At 35.7% G+C, this 23,811-nt stretch overlaps 1 protein-coding gene across 2 annotated transcripts; it reads right to left on the reverse strand.

Annotated features, from left to right (window-relative positions):
• Window positions 1–501: 501 nt before the first annotated feature.
• On the reverse strand, window positions 502–23,803 carry LOC113232499 (cytochrome P450 4C1-like). 2 transcript variants are annotated; one of them, XM_026467249.1, is made up of 8 exons: window positions 23,634–23,803; window positions 18,332–18,421; window positions 17,097–17,207; window positions 14,810–14,989; window positions 11,362–11,564; window positions 10,935–11,194; window positions 10,028–10,176; window positions 502–686 (listed from the first exon to the last, which is right to left on the reverse strand). In XM_026467249.1, exons 1-8 carry the CDS (start codon window positions 23,776–23,778, stop codon window positions 502–504), a joined length of 1,323 nt encoding a protein of 440 aa, XP_026323034.1. In that variant the 5' UTR covers window positions 23,779–23,803. The 2 variants fall into 2 exon arrangements, with proteins under 2 accessions (XP_026323034.1, XP_026323035.1); XM_026467250.1 differs by having other exon boundaries at window positions 18,337–18,421; window positions 23,634–23,732.
• Between the last annotated feature and the right edge of the window lie 8 nt (window positions 23,804–23,811).

Here is a 23,811-nt window from a genome sequence, read left to right on the forward strand (position 1 = left end):
CATTTTTGGTCAAGAGTGAGTTGTCCATAAAAATTAATAAAACTGATCAAAATTTTATTTGTCCTGATCGATGCAGTTCATGAGGGGATCGTTTCGTTGCATGAGACGATAAAATCGGGACGCAGAAGTTGGTTCAATTTTGTAAAATGTTTTTTATACAAAATGAATAACATTGCATTTACAGAGCTTTATTTACCTGATTTCGACTATTACTTTCCGTTCAATATCATCTTCACACTAACTATCTCTTATCACAGACTACCCAGCCAGCTACACAAATTCTATTACTTCTATTGCCATCGCCTTCGTGTTAATCACATTCGCCTTTATTCATTTTCTTTCAGATTGACATACAACAATTAATTTTTAGTTTTCGCGTCAATTATTTCGGAAGATGCGTCAAATTCTTGTTTTATATAAATCCAGAAGTCTACCTTATCGGCGTTTAGTTGTCTAAATAAAGAAATAGATATGATATATTCAACTTAATTTTTTTATCATCTACTCACCAATACATCCCCTCCTGCCGATACTGAAACCAGCAAAGGCGTTGGCACTATCTGGTAGACTACCATCCAGCCATCGTTCCGGTCGAAACAGTGCTGCATCGTGGCCCCATACGGAGTGACGATGTAGGCCATATACCATAATGAAACAGAGATTCCCGGAAAATAAGGTATAGTTTCCTGTGAACAAAAGTTAAAAAACATAATCATAATGTCTGTATTGAAGGTAAACTTATCATCATATTTTCAACTCTATTGTTATTCGCAACACACATTTTACTGAAAAGAACAGGCACCAATCTTTAGGGCTTCCGCTTGTTAAGTTTATGAAATGTTAATGACAACCATTTAATTTTAAACCACTGTCACTTACTGACAACGCTGCATAAAATATGTATAAATCAATATAATCTCAGTACAGAAGTTCGTGGAATTACACCTTTTTGCCAAGTTTCATTGAAATCGGTTACCGGAAAGTGCACTAAACCGGATTCATCCCCTAGTTTGACACCCTTAGAGGTGGAATATTTTCTTGAAATTTAAATGGGACCACAACTGAGGTAGGTACCCTCTTTCGAACAAAAAAGAATCATCAGAATCAGTTCACAAATGATCGGTTCACTGAATTATCGCGTAACATATCGCACTGTTGATACAATAGTGTATTAACTCAAAAAGTGTATTTTTCAGATTCGATGAAAAACGAAATACTCACTTCCCGTAAAATTTATACAAAGGTTAAAGTATATTACAGACATCTAATCTATTTTCGACGTCATAAATATATGTAAATTAATTAAAAGAGAAAAATTAATTTCATATTTTTAAGTAAGGATTGTTTTGGCCAGTACTAGCTGACATAAAGTTTGTCTCATTTTGAGTTAAATAGTTGTCTTTCAAGTGTTTTTTACAATATTGTAACGACGACGGTTTTATTGACGTGTAGTGAATCAAATTTTAAGTTCAGAGATGATATCGCACTGCTAATACAATAGTGTATTAACACAAAATTAATTTATTCAATATAGCTGAAAAATACAATTACTCAGTTCCCGTGAACGATTATTATAATTTATATAAAGGTTAAAATTTATTAGACATCTGAACAATTTCCTACTTGCCAAATAGTATATTTGAAAGTAAGTGAAAAATAATTTCATATTTTTGAGTAAGGACTGTTTTGTTCTGAACTAGCTCACAAAACGTTTGTCTCTTCGGGTTAAGTATTTTAATGGTTTCTTACAATATTCTAATGACAATTTTATTGACATGTAGAAAAACAAATTTTACATTTAGAAATGGTATAACCTTGAAGTTCACATTTTTTGAGTTACAATACTATTGTAATAGTAGTGCGATATATAGTCCCGAATTTCATATATTTTGAGTTACAACACCGTTGTAATAGCAGTGGGTATATATTATATATTAAAAACATACCTACAGTCTAATTGAGAACATACTCCTTTTTTGAAGTCGGTTAAAAAGATGAAATGAGCTCTTATCACGATACTCCCCCAATATAGAGACAAAACCGCATTTAGCTTTTATTTTCATTATTTTTATTACAAAATGTTTATTATTATACAAAGGGAAGACTCTACCAGCATCTTGGTCACCCAATGGCCGCGGGGATCCAATATTATTCATATAATTTCATCTTGGTTTAATCCTGGTTTGAATGTCTAGTATTTAAACTTATATTCTTTTATTATACCCTACCTGTCTGTAAATTAAATGAACTTTTCATTATATTAAAAATCAATACCAAATCACTACATTAAGGCTCAACTCACACTGGCGCAGAGTCGAGTGTCGTGACGCAGCATGTTTTTCGCCTGCCTATGGCATATTCATCTACAATAATAAAGTGTTACAAAGTATAAAGTATTTTGGATACTATCTAAAGTCATTAACCAGTTATGTCTATTATTAATGCAACCACTCTATGCTGGACTATATTACTAAAATTGTTAATTTAAACGCTTTATTTTTAATTTACCAAAGAACAATTTTAAATTTATTTGTTGGTTTGTTTGAAAAACAAATGTACGCTATTTAAATACGGAAAAAATAGTTTCATTTCCATACCTTCCGTACGTTTCAATGCCTATAGTTTGGCCGGGCATAGTGAGAAACGAAACAAAATAAGTAATAAATTTTGTTAATGTCAATTTTTATACAACCTGTATTACCTATAATTATTAAATACGAGAATCGAACACAAAGAAAAACCCTTCGACTCGATTCGAACCTGAGGGTCTACTCTCATTCTCCGTCAGACGTCCGTCCGAAACAATTGCTGTCAAATAAGTAATATTCTACAAAATTAAAAGACATGTATCAAGAATGAAGCTTCATTCGCATCACGCGTCGAGTTACTAAGTCGACAAATTTCTTCTGTTTGTGTCTGTTATAGATGTTTGCATTTAATTTTTGAAGAAAAATCGATTTTTTTATGTTCGATATTTGTATTTATGAATTACAAGAAACTAGTGTAGTTATTTCACAAAAGAAAAATCAAATCAATAACACTGTTGAAACGCTGGGGATTTAGCAGGCTTCCGGAAAAATAAATTTCAATGAAATATAAAAATATGCAATGTTTATATTTCATTGAATTTTGTCAGTACGCTGTTGATACTTCTTTATGAAAAGCAGTAGGCGGCAACAACACATAAAGCACTTGGAAATCGCACTGTAAAGCCCGTAATTGGTTTTTTCAAATCAATGTAGCGAAACGGTGTACCCCGTACTATTTATATTCTGATATTTCATTTTACGGTAAACACTGTTACCGGCCATAAACGGTTTAAGAAGGAAGCAAATAACTTCAATTGGTAAATTAGATGTTATTTTAACTTTCGCCATCCTCAGTCTTATCACCATTGGTAGTGGTCCATAACACCATGGAGCATTGGTCCATAGTGTTATGGAAAGTGACCAAGAACGATGGCAGTAGCAGTGTCTTTTGTAGTTGTCAATGCCATAACGAAAAAGGTTACTGTATTTTTTATGCAGATTTTTTTTTGCTTTTGTCGATTTGTTTTTTTTCCTGGTAATATTACACTTAATTAGCCTTTAACTACTGGATAACACGAGGTGATTAATTCAATCCATTATAATGATTATAATTCGACGTAATCAACAATCACCTTTAGTTTTATTGTTTCCTTAATATCTTCCTATTTCGTAACACTATCATTATTTATTAAATTGAACCTCGTTTATTTTTGATTTATAATATTAATAATCGAGTTTATTATGTTTTTATGATAACTAATGATATTTTTATGAAATGGAATGCAATTTATGTAAAGGCATGTTTCTGTATAATTAATTGTTGATTGGACTTTTCTTAATTTTTTATTGTAATGATTAAGCAATCAAATGAAAAAGTATTATGTATGTCACTCACTATAGACCCCATAAAAAACCAAGTCACTCTACGAATGGAGCGAGCAATGCTCGGCATTTCTCTACGTGATCGAGTCACAAATGAGGAGATCCTTAGAGGAACGAAACTCACCGACATAGCTCAAAGGATTAGCAAGCACAAGTAACAGTGGGCAGGACACATAGCTCGCCGAACTGACGGCCGTTGCGGCAGAAAGTTTCACGAATGGAGATCACGAACCGTAAGGCGTTCAGTGGGACAGCCCCCTACTAGATGGATGGATGACCTAATGGTAATGGTAAGGGCGGCGGGTAACCGATAAATGCACGTCGCGTCCGATCGGCTAGTCTGGAAATCTTTGGGGGAGGCCTATGTTCGGCAGTGGACGTCTTCCGGCTGATATGATGACTAAAGCCAGTGGCGTTGATTTCTGCCGTCCAGGGCCAAATTCAAGGCCAGGGTCAAATTTGTTGTCTTCCTTATTTTCACGATTACAATAAGTAGTTCGTCCAGACAGGCCCGGCTCGATTGTGCTTTTGTGTTAAGGCCCATTTATATGGAGAGAGTTTATCGCACGCTTCGTGACAAAAACTCGTACGCAATTATAAATATATAAAAGTTAAGAGTAACTTACTTGTCAGTGGCTAGCCATCGAGTTACTGCAAATTGTATTAACATTACATATAATTTGAAAACTAAATTACTCATTAATCGAGATAAAAATTACGATATGCATAGTAATTTCTATGGTAGTTTTAGCAAGGCAATATCGATTGTTAGTGATTAAATGAAAGAGTGCCATCACTGCCATTCCACTGACACTCCATTCAGACTCAATACTCAATACTTTATTGCATTTCCAAAAGGTTACAATGTCGCAGGTGGACACGCTTACATTAGAGCTTTGGGACCCTGTTGGGCACAGCAAAAACACACAGAGAGGGCAACATTTAACAAATAACACCTTACAAGAAACAAAATACAACTTATACAAAAAGACAATTCCTAAATTTCAAACAAAAACCATGCAATACTATATTATTATTTTGAAAGATTAATAAATATGTATACATGCTATGAACAAAAAAAAATAATAAAAACAAAATTTTGCTCACACTCGACTCAACTGCCATTGCAACTAGATTCTATCAAAATAACATTATCATAACTGCCATATGATAACTGCAATTATAATGTCAGTCGAGTCTCAATGGAATTACGATGATCAGTCATTTTAAGAATATTAGCAGAATTAAGGATATCGTTTTTTCAAATAGTGGAATTTATTTTCTAATTTGGAGGACAAAAGAATAATTTTGACTCATTAGGGCTCGTCATTATTTCTGTGCCGCATGGGGCCGTAGCCCCCTCTGCACCCCCCACGCTACGCCCCTGACTATAAAAAGCATGACTATAGTCCATTTGTGTAGGTACTTAACTAAATGAAACAATCTTACCATATATCTGCTCTCAGTCTTAAAGTTTAAAGTCATTAACCAATTATGTCCCAACCACTCTATGCTGAACTATAGTTACTAAAATTATTAATTTAAATACTTTATTTTTAATGAACCCAAGAACAATTTTAAATTTATTTGTTGGTTTGTTTGAAAAACAAATGTACGACATTTAGATACGGAAAAAATAGTTTCATTTCCATACCTCTAGTACGTTTCAATGTCATTAGTTTGGCCGGGCATAAATAAAAACAAAACAAAGCAAGTAATAAATTTCGTTAATGTCAATTTTTATATAACCTATATTATCTATACTTATTGAATACAAGAATCGAACACAAAGAAAAACCCTTCGACTCGACTCGAACGTGCAACCACGGGATTCCGTACTCATTGCTTTACGAACAAAGCTACAGTTCGAATTACTAAGTCGACAAATGTATTCTGTTTGTGTCTGTTATAGATGTTTGCATTGAATTTTTGAAAAAAAAATCGATGTCGATCGATTGTGTTCGATATTTGTATTTAATAATTATAACAAAAATAATGAAATTATTTCACAAAAGAAAAAACAAATCAATAACACTGTATATAACACAGATAAATGAGTCATTTATTTCGTTCGTCTTGAAAATAAAAACTCTGCTTATACAAATGTTACAGACATGTTAAATCTGATAAACTTTTTACTGGTTGTAAGTTGACGTGGGTAATAATTATCATATTTTATCTTGAGTCACCTTAAATGACACCGAGGTCAGGCGAAATTGTACGTACACTGCAACTAATAACTCCAAGTTGACAGTGCATAATTCGCACCTTTAATAAAGGTGAATAAAGGTGACCCAACACAAAATCACAACTATTTTGAGAATTCCTAAATATGATTTGCAGTTGTGACATTTTCCCATTCATTTATTAGGTACTCTTGAAAAACTAAAGATTACCTTATACATATATATATAATAACCTTAATACTTCTGTAAAATTGTGAAGAAACATTCAGCTTTATAACCCGATAGCATTTGATTATTTTGACATTTAAAAATAAAAAAATATTAATTTTGATTAGTTTTTGAAAAAATGATTTACAAAAACTTTACCTTATTGGTCACTTTTTTACTGAGATTTTTTGTTGACATTTGACTTAAGAAAAATTAACTTTCTTTAATATTCATCAGCTTAATAAGATGTTTATCACCTTATCAAGATTAAATCATTTTAATTGTGAAACAAAGGTCTCTAAGTAGTAAAATGGTACTTGTAAAAATCAAAAAAAGAATAGATGATATTCGGAGAACGGCTCAATTGCTAATTCGTCACTTTTCCAACGTGATTGATTCAACTCTTTCACCGTTATGCGGAATCAACCAAAGCCCTTTGAGATAGTATTAACTTTTAAATGCGGCGTTTACATACCGCCGCGAGAGTGGAATTTCTAACATTATTATGAAAGAGCTTTAATGTCTAGTAAGGGTCTGTTAACCCTTAGTAAAACAAAAATCAATTATTACCAACTTATTTGTTTTTAGTAACCGATTAAATATGCTACTTTTATTTTCAAGTTTTGAACGCATAATGGTAAAATATATACCACCAAGATAAAACCTGATACTCTATTTTCGTAAGAAACGTCAGCAATGGAAATCGAATTTTCGACCCTCAATTACAAGGGAACCACTACATTATTTTATAGATAGCACGGAGGCTCGCGTTTATTAAATGGTTAACCACCTTATGAAAAATGTGTTTTAAACTCATTTTACGCCTATACACTCATTTTGTTAACTTTTTGGATTAGGCTCTTTCATTCTAAAGGTAAATTATTCCCTATATCTGTACCCCGATTTTAAAGTGAATACATAACTATTGGTATAGAAAATTACAACACCCCAGCGGCAGTCACAAAAAAGCTTTTTCGAATCAAATTATAATTATATAAATTTTGTCGACCTCGGTGGCCTAACGGTTTGCACTGTAAGCGCTGGATGCGGAGGTCCCGAGTTCGATTCCCGGTAAGACCAATTTTGGAAAAATGAACTCTTCTAAATTGGTTCTGCTCTGGGTGTTTTAGGAAGTGCCCAAGAGTGAATTCCGTTGCTCTGTTACTCGTAGTACAGGGAATTTCCTAGTTTGAGACCAGGCAATTGGTGTAGGTCTGGCACACTATTGAACATTTCACGACACCGATAGCTAATTGACGACACTCTTTCTCTTCTCGGATTCAATTCGTAATCGATAGTGCTGTATAATCTGGAGTTCTTGATCTTTGCAATTACAACAATTACAACAAGTTTCACATTGCTGTCATGGAACACCGCAAGTGGTAGACCGTGACGTGTTCAACGACCTGACCTGTAAAACTTGATGCGTTCATTTTACTTGAGTTCAAAGGTTATTACTTATATCGAAGTATATATCTGTCGGTGGGAGGTAAAGGACCTTAAGTATATTCATACAAGTTTTTACAAACATTGCTTTAGAATGCTAAAAACCACGCAGTAGCAAAAGACATTTGTTTATCGTCGCTTGTTTTTTGTTTTGTTTGTTGACGGCTGAATGTTTTACCTGCACCAACTTAAAATTATTTTTATATCTTATGAAATATATTGTGTTTTTATTGAGATTTTTTGTGAAATAACTTCACTGGTTTTGTTATAATTATGAATACAAAGACTTGAGCCACGGGTCCAGTTACCGAGTCGTCGAAATTCTTTTATGTGTTTTTATTACCTATAGATCTTTATACTGACTTTTTTTGGCATTGTATTTTATAAGTGGTATTTTTTTAGCGGACATTGACACGGTCTTGATCTTATTTTTTATATTAGTAGCAGTGGATCTCGTTGTGAAAGTGTTCGTCCAGGGAAGTTTGCCACCTTACCTGTTTCTGCCGCGAAGCAGTAATGTGAGTGTTTTGGTTTTGAAGGGTGCCGGTGAAATTACAGGCACATGGGGCTTGTCAACTTATGTTTCAGGGTGACGAGCGCTGTTGTAGTGACCCTCAGATATTTTCGATTTAAAACTCTGAGTAGCACTTCAACTGTTATGAACAGACGTGTCGCTTACCACCAAGCGCAAGATTTGTTCGTCCATTAGAGTCATAAAAATAATAATAATAATATACTCTAGGATATTCAACAGACATGACCTAAAAACTAATGTTGAGGTTCGTGGTTAATCAGTTTTCCGTAAAACTACATACACCGGCACATTTAGCGGAGCTCTAACCACCAAAATAGTAATCTTTTATGATACTAGGAAAGCCTTGTAAGAATTCAATAACCATGTCATGTCATTTCAATAATCTTATATACAATACACTTCACACTGAAATTTGTCGTATGATGTACGTAAGTTCTCATTATAGATAATGTCAGTATCCTAGAAGCCAGTACTGTACAAGACGCGTGGATAATTAAATCAGATTGCAAAAAAGTTGTTTACTTTTTATATTTATTTATGGTATTGTAACATCCTTGTAAAGCTCGATCGTCAGTTGTTTCCCCTTCACCTTCGAACACGCTTATACAAGGTCCATTTACTTTTGAACCCTGGAATGATGTCACTAGTATTGACTTATGACATCAATGTTCGTGTCATCGGTACAAGAAATAAGTTCTTTACGAGTAGTATTATAAATGACGAGCGTCTCAATATTGGTTATGAACATTACATTCGTTTTTTTGTTCTCGCCAATCCTTTTTACTTACCTTTGTGTTCCTTATATGGCTGTCGTTAATGTGATGAATTGTATGATCTTATTAAGAAGTTTTTAGTCGTAACTTTATAGTAGTGAGATGGGGAAATGACATTGACAGTATCACTGTAGATAGGTAAGATAAGCATGATTCGTTTCGACTCGATTTATTTCGTTTTTCTTTTAGAATTAGTAAAACTATGATCAAAGAAGTAGTGATTTGTAAACTTTTTGTTCAGACAAGAAATTACGGTAAAGATGTCAAATGAAATTTACAAATGACAGTTTGTGATTATTTTCTAAAAAGTTGCCGCTTAATGTTTGGAGCCTTTGTTTTTTAAGATTTTTATAGTACAAAAATGTCTTTAAAATTATAGATAGAAAATTTTTCTTTAACCTTTTGTAAGTACTAAAAAAAAGTAATAATTACTAAAATGAGAAAATATATTTGAGAATTTTGTTTTCCGGTATTGACTAAATTGCTTTGTTTATAAAATGGCTGAATGAAATGGCGTCTGATAAAAGATCTTCTATCAAAAAAAAACGGATTAGCGTTTACGATAGATAGTTAAAGCATTAATTCAGCATATTACATCGCAACATTACATATAACAAGAAAAGGAAGGTTACAACAAACAATGTATTGAAAAGGTTTCGGCTCAGCGCAATGCTGCCAACTTTACAAGTTTGTAGCGCTGACATTCTGCCGACACCTAAATGGTATTGATATATCTATTTAGTTTTTGTGAAATTACTCTACTACACAGTTTGTTATAATTATTAATACAAAGATCGAATACAAGGTACCTGGCAGGTTGCCCTAGATTGGCATACAGACGCTGGTTGTCGTCCTGTCAGATCGAAGGACTTTTTCTTTATGCTAGATCTTTATATTAATAATTACTTTTAGGGTTCTCATAAACATAATCAAGTGATAATCAAAATAAAATTCTTAAAAATTACTTACTCAGCTTAATGTCCTTATCCAAGGTCCGTGTAACGACGGGAAAGATGGGATAAAGACGAAGACTCTCCTTAATAACAGCCTCCGTGTAAACCAATCGCGAGAGATCTTGCTTCTCTACGTCTCTATCTGGACCCAGTACTTCCAGTATTCTGTTAACAAATATGAAGTTAAATAAGATATCTACCTATTTTGTTAATCTCTATGGGAACATATCATAATGTCGTTTGTGTATTAATGTAATTTTTACTATATGAATACTTGTTAAATCGTGAAATAAATTGAGCTCTACAATCCGGAGTATAGCATGTTGGTATCTTTGGTAAATTTTTATTATTATCAAGTTACGCGATGACGACCGAGTTGTGAGCCTGATGGTAACCAATACCCTTAACTACGGAAGAAAAAAACATTGGAAGTGCCTTATGCCTCGATTACTACCGGAACCGCTGACGAACAATTCAAAATAAGTTTCCTACATTTTTCTTCTAAATACACTACAGTGGCAAATACACACGTCAAAAGTGTAAATTTTATGTTGGTCAATTTTATAATTTGAATTTGAAAATGAAATAAATAAAAATAAAGTCAATGGTGATAAAGAAATAATCAAAAATTCTGATTTTCAGTAATTAGCAAAAATGTGCTTGATCCCTAAACACTACATGTCTATTTGCATATGAAAAATATGAACAAACCACAACAATTTGCAGAGGAAGGTATTATTCACTCTATGTGTGTATTACTTCCTTAAAATAAACATACTCCGCCTAAGCCGATCCTCGGTAATGAGTGAAGAAGATAAAGCGTCACAGAATCCTTTATTCCAAAATACATTTTATACTTGGATCTGTTAATGCTTCAAGGACAGATCGTAAATGGAAACAAAATAAAATGTAGACATACGTACTCCTGATAAACATTTTCCTGTACTTTAGAGTGTGATCCAAGCAATACCAAAGTATACATCAAAGTATTAGCACTAGTATCATGTCCAGCCACGATCATAGTATCAACATGTTCTCTGATTTCCTGGTCAGTGAAGACAGACTTCTCTTCAGCTAGTTCCAGTAGTAAGTCTAAGAACGGCTTGAATTTCCCACCTAGAAGGTCTATTTGATTTAAGATGTTGTTGTTATCTTTTAGCTCCTGTTTTCGTTTTTGCAGAATCTGTGAAAGATTTTATTTTTATTTTTTTAAATAAACACGATAACACCAAAATTAAAATTCGAATGAAAAAAAATATTTCATGCTTTGCTGATGAAAATTGGTAAAAAAAATATTTGTAAGCTATTGGGAGAAACAAATAAATCTTTATCTGTAATAACTTACGTTACCTTGTTAGACATATTGTGCAGAACTTCCAATAACTTATCTTCCCTTTTCTTTAGTCTTGTCCAGCTGTACACACGGTCGTTGTATAACCATACCTTTGTCACTCGCTCCATTATTATGTGAAACATCTCTTCGAGAGCGTGGAAAAATTGTTTGTTAAGGCGTTTGTCCTCATGTGTATTCACTTCCATTCCCAGTGACGTTACTGAAAACGGGAATGAAAGCAAAACAGTTGTAAGTTTAATGTTCAGCCGTATTAAGAAGTTTCGGGTTTAATATTAACAGAGAATTATTTTTATACGTTGCACAGAGTATTTCGCATTAAATTACGCATTGTCTTTTTTTCCAAGTGTATATATGTAGATTGAATTATTTAAAACGTTGAAGCTGCACACCCGGTGGCAAAAGTGCATAGTTATAGCATATATATATATATTTTTAATTGAGTAGATTAGAATTTACTCAAAATATCCGATTAAAACCGGATAAAGTGAAAACCTATCGTACACTAAAATTAGAACCACAACAAAAATGGCATACATAGTTCGAAAATGCATCTCAAGATGTACGTTTAAGAACTTTTACTTTATAACTCAAGAGTAGATACTGCTAATCACGACACACGATAGCGTTATCGGGTATTCCACCACATTATAGTACCACGAGTACCAAATAGCTATTTTTGTTACTAATTTATTTCACATTGACAAGCTGCAATTTATCAAAACTATTCTAATTTCCAGTGATAACAAACAAATCAAATAGGCGACGCTTATTGCACTGATTTTTATACATACTGCCAGCTATTTTTTATTTTATTTAGGATTAGCGCCATCTATCTATTAGCAAGCGTTCATTTATATATAATTAGTTTGTTATTACAAATACCATCTATAGACGCGCACATTAGTCAAAGTTCAGAAAATAATTCTGGCTCATGGTCAATATTTGAATAATATTACAAGGAAGAAACTGACTACTTATATTTCATATTACAGAGGAATTAATCGATATCCACGGTCATTTACATATATAAGCCACTTCCAGGCTATGTGTCAGCGCCATCCGGATATAAGACGGAATTTTGATCTTTTTCAGAGTTACGATCAGCTTGATTTTGATTGCCTCTCCCGATCGGAAACTGTGTCTCTTCCGAGTCGAGACGCACAACTGACCAATCGGAAACTTTTGACATTTCACATCGGAACAATAGTTGATTTAACTCACAAATTAGAAAGATATATTAGGAATCAGGTTCATCTTCTCGCTCGGAAACCCATCTGATTTCGAGACTCGGATGGGCTACCCGATCGGATCCATTCCGACTTGAATTAAAATCAGCCTGCTGTAGCATGGAGATTAGCAATCTTCTTGAGTTATTGGTCAATGATTCATTCTATTATATTATTTGTAAACTTTCGTTTTTATATGTATTTACTAAAAATTCTGCCGTATTTGGAAAATATAGTTATTATATAATTATTGAGATCTCATATTCTGCTCACGAAAAACCCAAATGCGAATCTCATGGACTTTAGAATTGGAAGAACTTACGCATTTTTTTTCAGGGTTGTCACTTGTTTCTGAGGTACTTAGGACAATATACAAGATGAGCTTGATTTATACTTTTTTTAAGTAATATTCTTTTTTGACACGAAGAACCACATTCTTTAAAATCAAGGATTTTTTTAGGTAACCTGTCACAAACTCGAATTTATTTTGCCCGAAATAACGTTTGTTCAAATTTTTCATTACCCCGAAAACCGAATTGTAACGAAACCGTTGTTCTTTCAGGATATGTTGGACGTTTATCGCAAAGACACGATTAGGTTCGGTAAGATTTGGTTAAGTTAGGTTTACTCCTTTGGAACCTCGCATACGATGCTGTCTTGAGGGTCGCACTCCCCCCGGGCGGGCATCTAGTGTGTTATGCTGATGTCAACCTGGTGCTCGCCGGAGGGGAGGACTTCGAGAGGACCATCCGGCTCGCTGAGCTCGGGGTTTCTCGCGTCGTCGAAAAAATCGAGGAGCTGGGTTTGCGAGTAGCGCCTCAGAAAACTGAGACGCTGTGGTTCCACAAACTCCCGCGAGGGAGGGAACCACCCAGCTTCTCGATCCGCGTTGGTAACATCGGCGCCCAGGTGGGGCAGTACTTAAAATACTTGGGCCTCATCCTGGACGGTCGCTGGGATTTCGAGGAGCACTTCCGGTGCCTGGTTCCCGGATCAATAGGGTGGCGGGTGCATTGCACCGGTTGCTGCCCAACCTGGGGGGCCCTTCGGAGGGAGTTCGCCGTTTCTAAGGTGGGGGGTGCGATCCGTGGCCCTGTATGGGGCACCCGTCTGGTCACACCGACTGACGGGCGTCCGGCGTTGCAAACCATGCTCAATGGCGTGCAGTGCCGCATGGCCATAAGGATCGCACAAGGATACCGCACCGTATCCTTTGACGCGGCGACAGTCCTGGCGCGGTTTCTCCCGCTGGACTTTCTGGCGGAGATGGACGCGCGTATTTACGCGCACCTCCGCCTGGCGGAGGAAGCTTCGCCGCCGGAAGTACGGTGGCAGGAGCGCCGACGGGCGTTCGAGAAGTGGCTGGAACAGCCGTGGATCTCGCGCCAGCGCGCCGTCAGCGCGATCCTGCCCGCCCTTGAAGTTTGGTTGAGCCAGCGGAAGTGCTCACCACGTTCCGACTGACACAGATACTCTCCGCGCACGGATGCTTCGGTGAGTATCTGAATCGGATCGGACGCGAGTCTACGACGCAGTGCCACCACTGTGAAAGGGATCAGGATTCCGCCCAGCACACGCTGGAGGAGTGCCCCGCATAGCATATTGCCCGGATCGGGCGAGATCTCTCTCCGCCAGGCATAGTAGCGGCTATGTTGGCAGATCAAGAGTCCCATGAGGCTGTGGTCTCCTTTTGTGAAGCGGTGATGCTTCAGAAGGAGGTTGCAAGGCGTGACCGGGAGAGGGCCGACCCCGTTCGGCGGCGGCGTACCTTCGCGGCTGCGGGCGATCGGAGCGGGGGCTTCGTTCGCTAGTAAGTTAGGCAGCCGCGAGGAGGACGACGGGGCGGTGTGGCCCGCTTCGTCGTGAGGTAGGGAAGTACTGAGGGGGTTCCGGCGCGCAAAGTCGATCCCGGATCCTTCCCTCTAGAGCACCCGAGAAGGCCACCGTGGGGTTTTAGCTGGTAGAAGTCATAACCTCTCGCTGCCCCTGCAGCGGAGAGGTATCCTAGGAGGATTTCCCCACGCAAAAAAAGGTTAACTTAGGCTTAAAAGAAAAAACATTTTCCTCTCAAAATTACTTTCGAGGTTATGAAAATTCGAGCAAACATTACTTCTGGAACTTGTCCTTTCGGACTTCTGATAGGTGACCATTTTTTTAAACTCATTTGTAAAAATTAAGTAATGGCTAAATAAACTAATAGCTATAGATAGGTACTTACAACAAATAGTCTCCAAACCATTAAGAGCCAGATGCGGCCAATGATCGAACTCCTCCTCTATGTCCTCTAGATCAGCTACCAACCTCCTGGCCTGACTATTAAAGACGCCAAGAAATCCATCCAACACTTGTTGACTGAACGCAGGATTGAGGAGCTTGCGGTGGTACTTCCAGGTTGGTACTACAACAATTCAAGTTTAATAGGTGATGGATAATTTTGTTACATGTAGGAAATGAAACCATTTTTCCGGAGGTAAATTGCGTATATTTGTTTTTTCAAGCAAACTAACGTTTCGGGCCCTTTAGGACGCATTTCCATTGTTGTGACGACAGAAAGTCGTGCAGTTTAAAGTGTTTTGGCTTGTATATTTAAATTAAATTCACATATAGTACAACACAATTACTGTCGTTTTACGACGACAGACTGTCGTCACAATGGGAATAGCTAGAACGACAGTCGTCTGACGATAAATGAAATGTCGCGATAAAAATGAATGTGACAACAGATAATCGATATGTTAATAGTAATTATTTCATTGAAAAATAATGATAAACGAAACATAAATAAGGGAATTACAAAAAAAACTAAGTGGTTACCCGTAACATTCATCTTCACAAAGTCACAAATTTAATTATGAATTTATTTTCTATAAAAAACCGTCTCTCCGTGGTGCGACTTGCACACCGGTTTTCATGGTGTCGCCATCTCTGAGGTCCCGGGTTCGATCCCCTACCGGAGCAATGTTGAAATTAACTTTTCTATATTGTCTCGAGTCTGGGTGTTTGTGGTACCGTCGTTGTTTCCTATTTCAACAACAAAAGTGCTTTGGCTTGTTACTTTGGTCTACTTGATCAGAGCAACGTATGTAATGTTGTCTAATATTTAATTGAATTTAAACATGCTTATAATGCCACAAAACACAAGAACTTTATAACGAATAAAAATTATCATATAACTTCTGCATTCTTGGATGACAAGGGCCATGGTGATCCATTCGCCTCAAATAATCATTATTCCTTAGGTAAAATGTTACGGCTGAAAACGTCATTTTTTAAGCTAATGTACGGTGACTGCGCTGACCTCCCCGTGAAAAACGAGCAAGTTACTCTAGGGATTGCTCTTTTCAAATTAACTTAAATAATACTATGGAATACACTTTGTATCATATTTTGTGGAATCTAGACTTATGTCGTCTTTCCATACATCTTTATCTAATAATAATAATAATAACGCACACACTAACAGCCCCGGGGCTGTTAGTGTGTGCGTTATTATTAGGGAAACACTGTATCACGGGTGCCATTTAAACACACATAGATAATCACAAATTACACCCAAACTCACGAGAGAAATAAATTTAGGCCACGTAAATATTTCTCCCGGCCCGGGAATCGAACCCGGGAGCTCTGCGTGGCAGTCCAGCATTGTAACCGTTCGACCACGGAAGCAGTTATCTAACACGTAGTCTTAAATTTTGTAATACGACTTTCAATTAAAATACTTAAACATAGGAATGATAATATTAATATATGCTTCGAAATCTTTTTGTGAAAACGTATACAGTACCCCATAAAATTATCGTTTACTTTAAATATTATAGTCTATTTACAATTCCTAGAGATTCTTAAACTTTTTTAGTACCTTACGGATGAGCCGTAGTGTCAACGTGACGATTTCAAGTTTATTCTTATGAAATAAAGATGTATTTGAATTTGATTCAGAAAATGGGCTTAGTCAAGTGAACACATCGAGTACATAACCAGAAATAGAGACGAAATAAGGGCCATATATTCCTGGTAACACATTAGCGATACAGCTCTTGTAAATATCAACTCCCGTTTGCACTGAAATATAGACAGACCAACTACTGACCTGTGTGTACGTCTCCGTATATTCCGAAAAATATTCTGTATTTATTGTAATAAAGATAATATCTCTAACAATGCCGTGCTGTTCTATTCGGTGGTGTGGGAAAAACTGCAAAACATCCAATAAAAAAACAAACGGAATCACATTTCATCGGTAATTAAATATTTAATATGTAATTTTGCAATTTTCGTCTATTATAGCAAACCTCAAGTTAACTGGTTGAGTTAAAGTGAAACAGTTGACAACACCCGTTGACGACACCCGTCAATTGTTTCGAACTAGGGCTAGCCAATCGGAGCGGGGTTGTCACAATAATGATATGGCAGAATAGTTTTCTAACAAATTAAATGACATTTCGTCTCTATTTCTGGTTATGTACTCGATGAGTGAACATAATAAACATGAATTTGTCCCTTACCGTCAGCAGTAACGAGGCCATCGCCCACCCATCGCCTACCGAATTGGTAAAACTCGCTCTTGTCCAAACACGTGTTGGCCACCGCGGTGCACATTTCGGGATCGGTAAGGACTAAAATAGTAAGTATAATATGCGGTGACACATATAGTCTAGAGTTAAAAAAGTCCACGTAATAAAAAATTGTGACGGACGCCTTTTCTAACCTTTGAAAATCTAATATTAAGTTCATTGAATGCCACGATGTTTTACTACAATGATATTCAATTATTTTTAACCGACTTCAAAAAAGAGAGGAGGTTCTCAATTCTTTATTTACTACTAACTGTATTTTCTTGTGTGTATGTGTTATTTGTGAACCAATTTGGATGATTTTTGTTGAAAAGAGGATACCTCAGTGGTGGTCCCAAATTGGATGAAAATATTTCACCTCTAAGAGTGGCGAACTAGGGGATGAATCCGGTTCCGCGTACTTTCCGGTAACCTATTGTTAACTTTCAGTTTCAGTTCCTAGGTATGCACACATAAGCGAAGCCTGAAGTCGGTTCCTTTTTTTTAAATAAAAATTATCTATCGAGGGACACGTGTGATCAAAACAAATACGAGTAAATGTGTAAGTAACAGATCGACATTATATGTTATACGTATTTTTAACCGACTTAAAAAAAGGAGGACCTCAATTCCACTATATTTTTTTGTGTGTATGTTACGCAGTTACTCAATGAGAATACCTCAGTATTGGTCCCATTTAAATTTGAAGAAAATATTCCGCCTCTATGGGTAGCAAATTAGGGGATAAATCAGATTTATTGAATTTCAACCACTTTCCGATAACCGTTTTCAATAAAACTTGGCAAATAGATGTAATTCCATAAACTTTTGAAGTTGCTTTATATTTTTTAATATAAACGGTATAATTATTTGTGTCATTACTCCACGAGTAACATCGAACACTAAGAAAATTAACTTTTGTTGTAATATTGAAATGATTTGGAAACTAATAAATAAATTATTAAAAAAATGAAATACGCAAGAAATTATCGCAAGTTATTAAAGGGTAAGGGTATTCGTGACATCACAGGCTCTTAGGACTTTGTCAACTTACGTCTCAAGTTGATGGGAGCAGAGACAGTGTGTCTCAGACCTTTGCGGTTCAAAGCTCTAAGTGGCACTGCAACTGTCACAGACGTGTTGCTTATCACCAGGTGTCGTTACTTAATATCACAAAAAAAAGTTACCATACACAGTTTGTGGCCCAAGCAGCAGGGTGACAGCACCATCTGCCTCCAGGCACCTGTGGGAAACCAGCTGCATTAGCTCCCAGAGACCTGCATGAGAAAAGCGAACATCTCAAAGATAATTTTATTAACAACGAGTATTGAAAAGATTCAGTAGATATATAGAGCAGTACTAGTTAGAATAATTCTTTAAAATTGTTCTTTATGTAGGAAATTAAACTATTTCTCGGATCTAAGAACGGTTACACAAAGCGGATGCAGTAGAGATGCAGTTGCTAATCGTCTATGTTGAAATGAAATTTGTTTATTTGTGTGACTTCTTAATGTAACAATATGATGTTTAGTAAATAATAGTGCTAAGTATCACAAAAAATCTACCAATAATGGCGGACAAATATTCTTAAGCAAACTATTACAAATTATGGAAGTCATTAGTTCAGAATATTACATTTAAATCTATTATTATCTTATCACGTTAAAGATATATCATGTCTAAGATGTCAATATTAAATTATCATTTGATTTTACTATTATGATTACATTACTTTAAACATTGCATAACACAGATTAGGTGATACATATGTCAGTTGTACAGAAGTCAATCGGCTTATTCGATCTGCGAGTTATTTTTGCATTCCAGAAATTCGTTTACGGAGTAGTAGTAACCTTTAAGAGGCCTTATATTTATTTCAAGTCTAAATGCATTTAGTGGCAATTAATTTACCCGTTACTTCAATGAATTTTCCAAGCAGGTTGATATTGACCTTTCTAACACCAGTGTTGCATTGGTGAAGCGTCTTATTAGAAGTTTCTTTTTTTTGGCGAGTAGGCAATTACTAAGTGTTGGGAAAATGTATATAAAACAGTTACTAGTTATATAGTTATAATTTAATGCTCATTTACTTAATGAGTGTCTATCGGTGAGGACCTGCAATTGGCTCTCCATTATTAATTCAGTTGTTACTCTGTAAGATAGCCGTTGGTCTTCCAATAAGTTAAATTAAAATTACACATGCGCGCGATTTTAAGTAGCAATGTAAACGCACGACTGCATCGATACTAACGCGCGATTACATCGCTACACTTGGGATATAAAGGCGATTACATCGATACAATCGCGCGGTTGTATCGATGCAGTCGCGCGTTTGCATCTAGACTAAGGAAACTAAAGGACATGTTATGTTGACATATATAAATCAGACGTTATATGTATATGATGCATTTCGACGTTGAAAACATAAACATGTTATTGTCTTTGTTTAACTCTTGCGTGCCGTCTTAAGCCAAAAGAGATAGCATTACATTGTTCTGTGTCAAACACGGGAATCGATAATACGTAACGTCATCTTAAATGCCAACCGTGTCCATTTCGCAGTACATGAGGTACATGATACAGTTGTCAAAGGGAAGTACATCAAATGTCAAAACAAATGTTTTTCCAAATGTTTTATTGAATTATTCGCATGTATTGTAATAAAATGGACAAAAATATTGACAGTGAGAACAAGTGAAGTATTAATAAAAATTCGTCGCTGCAGCATTACGGGATGTGGCATTTGAAAAAGCGAAGATCGACCGAATGTAACATTGTACAGGCACGTGTTATTTATCTGTCTATAAATCACACAAAAACCCAAATATCTCATGTAATTAGATATATTTAAGTAGTTTATTTATAAATCTTGCCAAATTTTGCTTTGGTTTCTTCAGATTGCCTGTTTGTTTGTATATTTTGATGATTGTTGTTAACGATTATTTTGAGATAGTGTTGTTCTTGGAAGCGTACATATTATCGACATTCTGTTATTAAAATAATTCAATACGAGATTTTTATTATTTTATTACTATTATTGTTTTTACTATTTCAAGTTTACGTACAAATTAAAAAAGAAAAAGGAAAGGTTGGAAATCATACCGCCGTATAATAGTGTCGAATATAAACATTGAATCAAAGACCATCTTCATTTATTCGCTTCATTTTGAAGAGTCACATTTTAACATAACTTTGAATGTAACTAAATTACATGATAATGCAATTCTATCATTAGGTTTATTGGTAAATAATTTTGTATTTAATTTAGATTAAACAAGACTCATTTACTAGGCATTCTCAGTTCCTGAAAACAAAGTTATCCACTCGTTTCCGAGTTTTCCCACTGACAACTCCAACTAAAATAAAAAAATTCTTATTTTATAAAGCCAGCAACACAAAGACCATGTTGGTCTAACGTTTCCGGGTGAAGGCCAATGCCAACGTATAGACAGCCTATTTGCCTTGTTTTGCCTTGCCATCGTTCGGTGTCACTCGCCTAGCTGACCGAGTGAAGGCGAACGCTAACGTGTATAGAGCTCGTTTGACGTAGCTTGTCACAACTCGCAATCGCTCGTGACTACTTGTCTCACTTCGGAGAAGTGTCGATTTTTCTGTACAAATCAAAGGCGCTCGGCCAATAGTAGTCAATTGACATTGTATAATCAGACATTTGCATGCTATTTAATATATGCGAAACATGTTTATACTAACACTGTCTCTTGTTACATCTCCTGTTATACCATGTTTTAAGCAAATGAACGTTTATTTTTGATAATATTACTACTTTATTTATAGTCCAATATTAAATGGAAGTATTAAAGATTCACTTAAATCAGTCACTGATATTAATTCTATACCAATTCATAAATACAAAAAGCTTACACTATTTGGAATCTGTTTAAAAATTTATCTATGAAAATATAAATCTTGAGGTTGGAAATGTATAGGATTTATATTTCAAAGTTTTCTCTTTTTTATATTTATAGGTACTCTCAAATTTACAAATATTAATTTTTTGCAAATTCACCTTTCGTAATATTTGAGTATTTGTAAACGCAAAACAATAAATTCAAAATTTCATGTGCCATTCCCGGATATTCCCATATAACCTAAAATACTCCCAAATGGAATATTGATCTACTTTAATTAAATGTTTGCATGTCGATAATGACTTATCGATAGATTATGGTACGACACTAAAGAAATCCGCCATTTGTTCGTTCAATTTTTGTTAGGTATGCACGTTCATTCCCTAGTTAGGGCAGCTCCTTTCTTTTATTTTTTTCCATCCTCTAAGATGTAACCACTCTAAATCGCTTATAGTTGTTGCTCTTTATAGATATCCTATAGTCACGGTTGACTGACACAGAGCGTGATATTTCCTATGTATGACATTTCCTATCGCGAACACATAAGAACTCGATATGCGCTTTATCTATTTTGACGTAGGGTTCAAAAGTAAAACAGCTTAACATTCATGTAAGCTAATATTATAAATGAAAAAATAGTGATTGTCTGTCTGTTATCTTCTGACGCCTACATTGCTGAAGCAATTTCGACGAATTTTGGTGTAGAGCTACCTCATACGTTAACCAACAGCAAAGTAGTCGGATAGACGTGAAATCCAGTTCAAATGACGCAGAAAAAACACTAATTTCAACAATATATAATTTCAAGTATATTACTTAACACACTTAGGGTCGTATTCCAGAACTCTACTCAATGCTCAAATCAGGACTTGAGCAGACTTGAATATAATCATACTTCCTTGCTTGAGATTTCAAGCACTGGAAATACGACTCTAATGGCAAGGACTTGAGTATGATTTTCAGTTCTTTAAATCATACTCAAGTCCTGACTAGAGCATTGAGTAGAGTTCTGGAATACGACCCTAACACTTATACACTTATAGGACATTCAGCATCCTATTATTGTACTTATGTTTTGTTTAGCTTAGCATTGTAATGATGTACATTTTTCACTGAATAAATATTGTTATTATTATTATTATTACACTCGCGCGAGCATCATGCTTTTGTCGATTAATGCGCTGTAGATAGTTGTATTTATAAGCGTTTCTTCTATATGCTAATGAATGTGACAAATAACGATACTAACGTCAATAAACGTTGATGTCTATAAATCACCCGCCATCGTTACGCGTGTATGTCAGAGATCATTGGTATGCGTGAGCAGTGCTTACTGACACTGTGAAATTTCAATACTGCGTATCGCTATAGATTAAATATTTTGATATGTAGTAGACATCGAATATATAACCAGAAGTAGAGACAAAATGTCATTTAATTTGTTTGAAAACTATTCTGCCAAATCATTACGGTGACAACTGATTGACCAGCCCGAATTTGAAACAATTGACGAGTGTCGTCAATTGTGTCACTTCAAAGCGACCAGTTTAATTTGAGCTTTGCTATAATGGACGACAATTGAAATTACAAAACAAACTAATCACATTTCATCGGCTAATTAGATGTTTTGCTGTTTTTCCCACATCACCGAATGGAACAGCCCCCCCATTGTTAGAGATATTATCTTTATTTCAATAAATACAGAATATTTTTGGGATATATGGAGACGTACACAGGTCAGCTGTCGGTGTTGTCGTATTTCAGCTTTCTAATTTGTGATTTCAGCACAAACGGAAGTTGATATATAAAAGCGATATAAGGCCCATTTGCCTGCCGGGGATGGATGGTCCTTATTTCGTCTCTATTTCTGGTTATATACTCAATGGTTGTAGAGCTATGACATCACTATTAAGATTTTGTCCAAATAGCGTTATGTTTTTCGATGAAATAAAAGAAATTAAATGACGTAATAGTACGTTGTTTTACATCACTTACAAATGATTAAGGCGGCATAGTACTCGGGCGAATGTATTAATTTCATCCAAATTGTCGCTTCAGTGATTTCCACTGTCGATGTGATGATATTTTATATCAACGTATTTATAGTAGATTAAAGTTTTTGTTTTTTACGGTGTGAATTCAAAACATCCATAGTGATAGGAGCTAGGAGAAAGACATAGGCTACTTATTGTATATAAGGGACGAAAATTTGTGAAAACCAATAAAACTATGAAAATGAGTATAACACTCGTACAGTAGGCTCCTTGTGAAAGAGTTCGTCCAGTGAAGTACTGCCACCTTACCTATTTCTGCCGCCAAGCAGTAATGTCAGCATTACTGTTTTCCGGTTTTGAAGGGTAAGAGTGCTGGTGAAATTACTGGCACATGGGACTTGTCAACTTACGTCTCAAGGTGACGGGCGCAGTGACAGTGCCCGTCAGATCTTTGCGATTTAAAGCTCTGAGTGGCACAACAACTATTATGGACAGGCGTATAGTTTACTATCAAGCGCACGACATGTTCGTCCCGTCACTTAATATAAAAAAACCTAAATTTTAAATAATAAATTAAAACAAAAACTTTTTTTAAATAATAATCAGTGATATATAAGATAACTTACGAGTGTTATCCATAGTACGCAAAGGCGCATGTCCGATAAGCGGCCAGGACTGCGGCAACAGCGGGGGTTCGTAACGGCTGCGTCGGCGCACCCAGCACCAGTACACCGCGCATGATACGACGAGAAACACGAGGAATATTAGCATTTGTTCGCAGAAAAACGGCACTGGCTGGACCTG

Source organism: Hyposmocoma kahamanoa, unplaced genomic scaffold, assembly GCF_003589595.1.
Source record: "Hyposmocoma kahamanoa isolate Upper Pololo Valley unplaced genomic scaffold, ASM358959v1 76, whole genome shotgun sequence".
Taxonomy (NCBI): Eukaryota; Metazoa; Arthropoda; class Insecta; order Lepidoptera; family Cosmopterigidae; genus Hyposmocoma; species Hyposmocoma kahamanoa.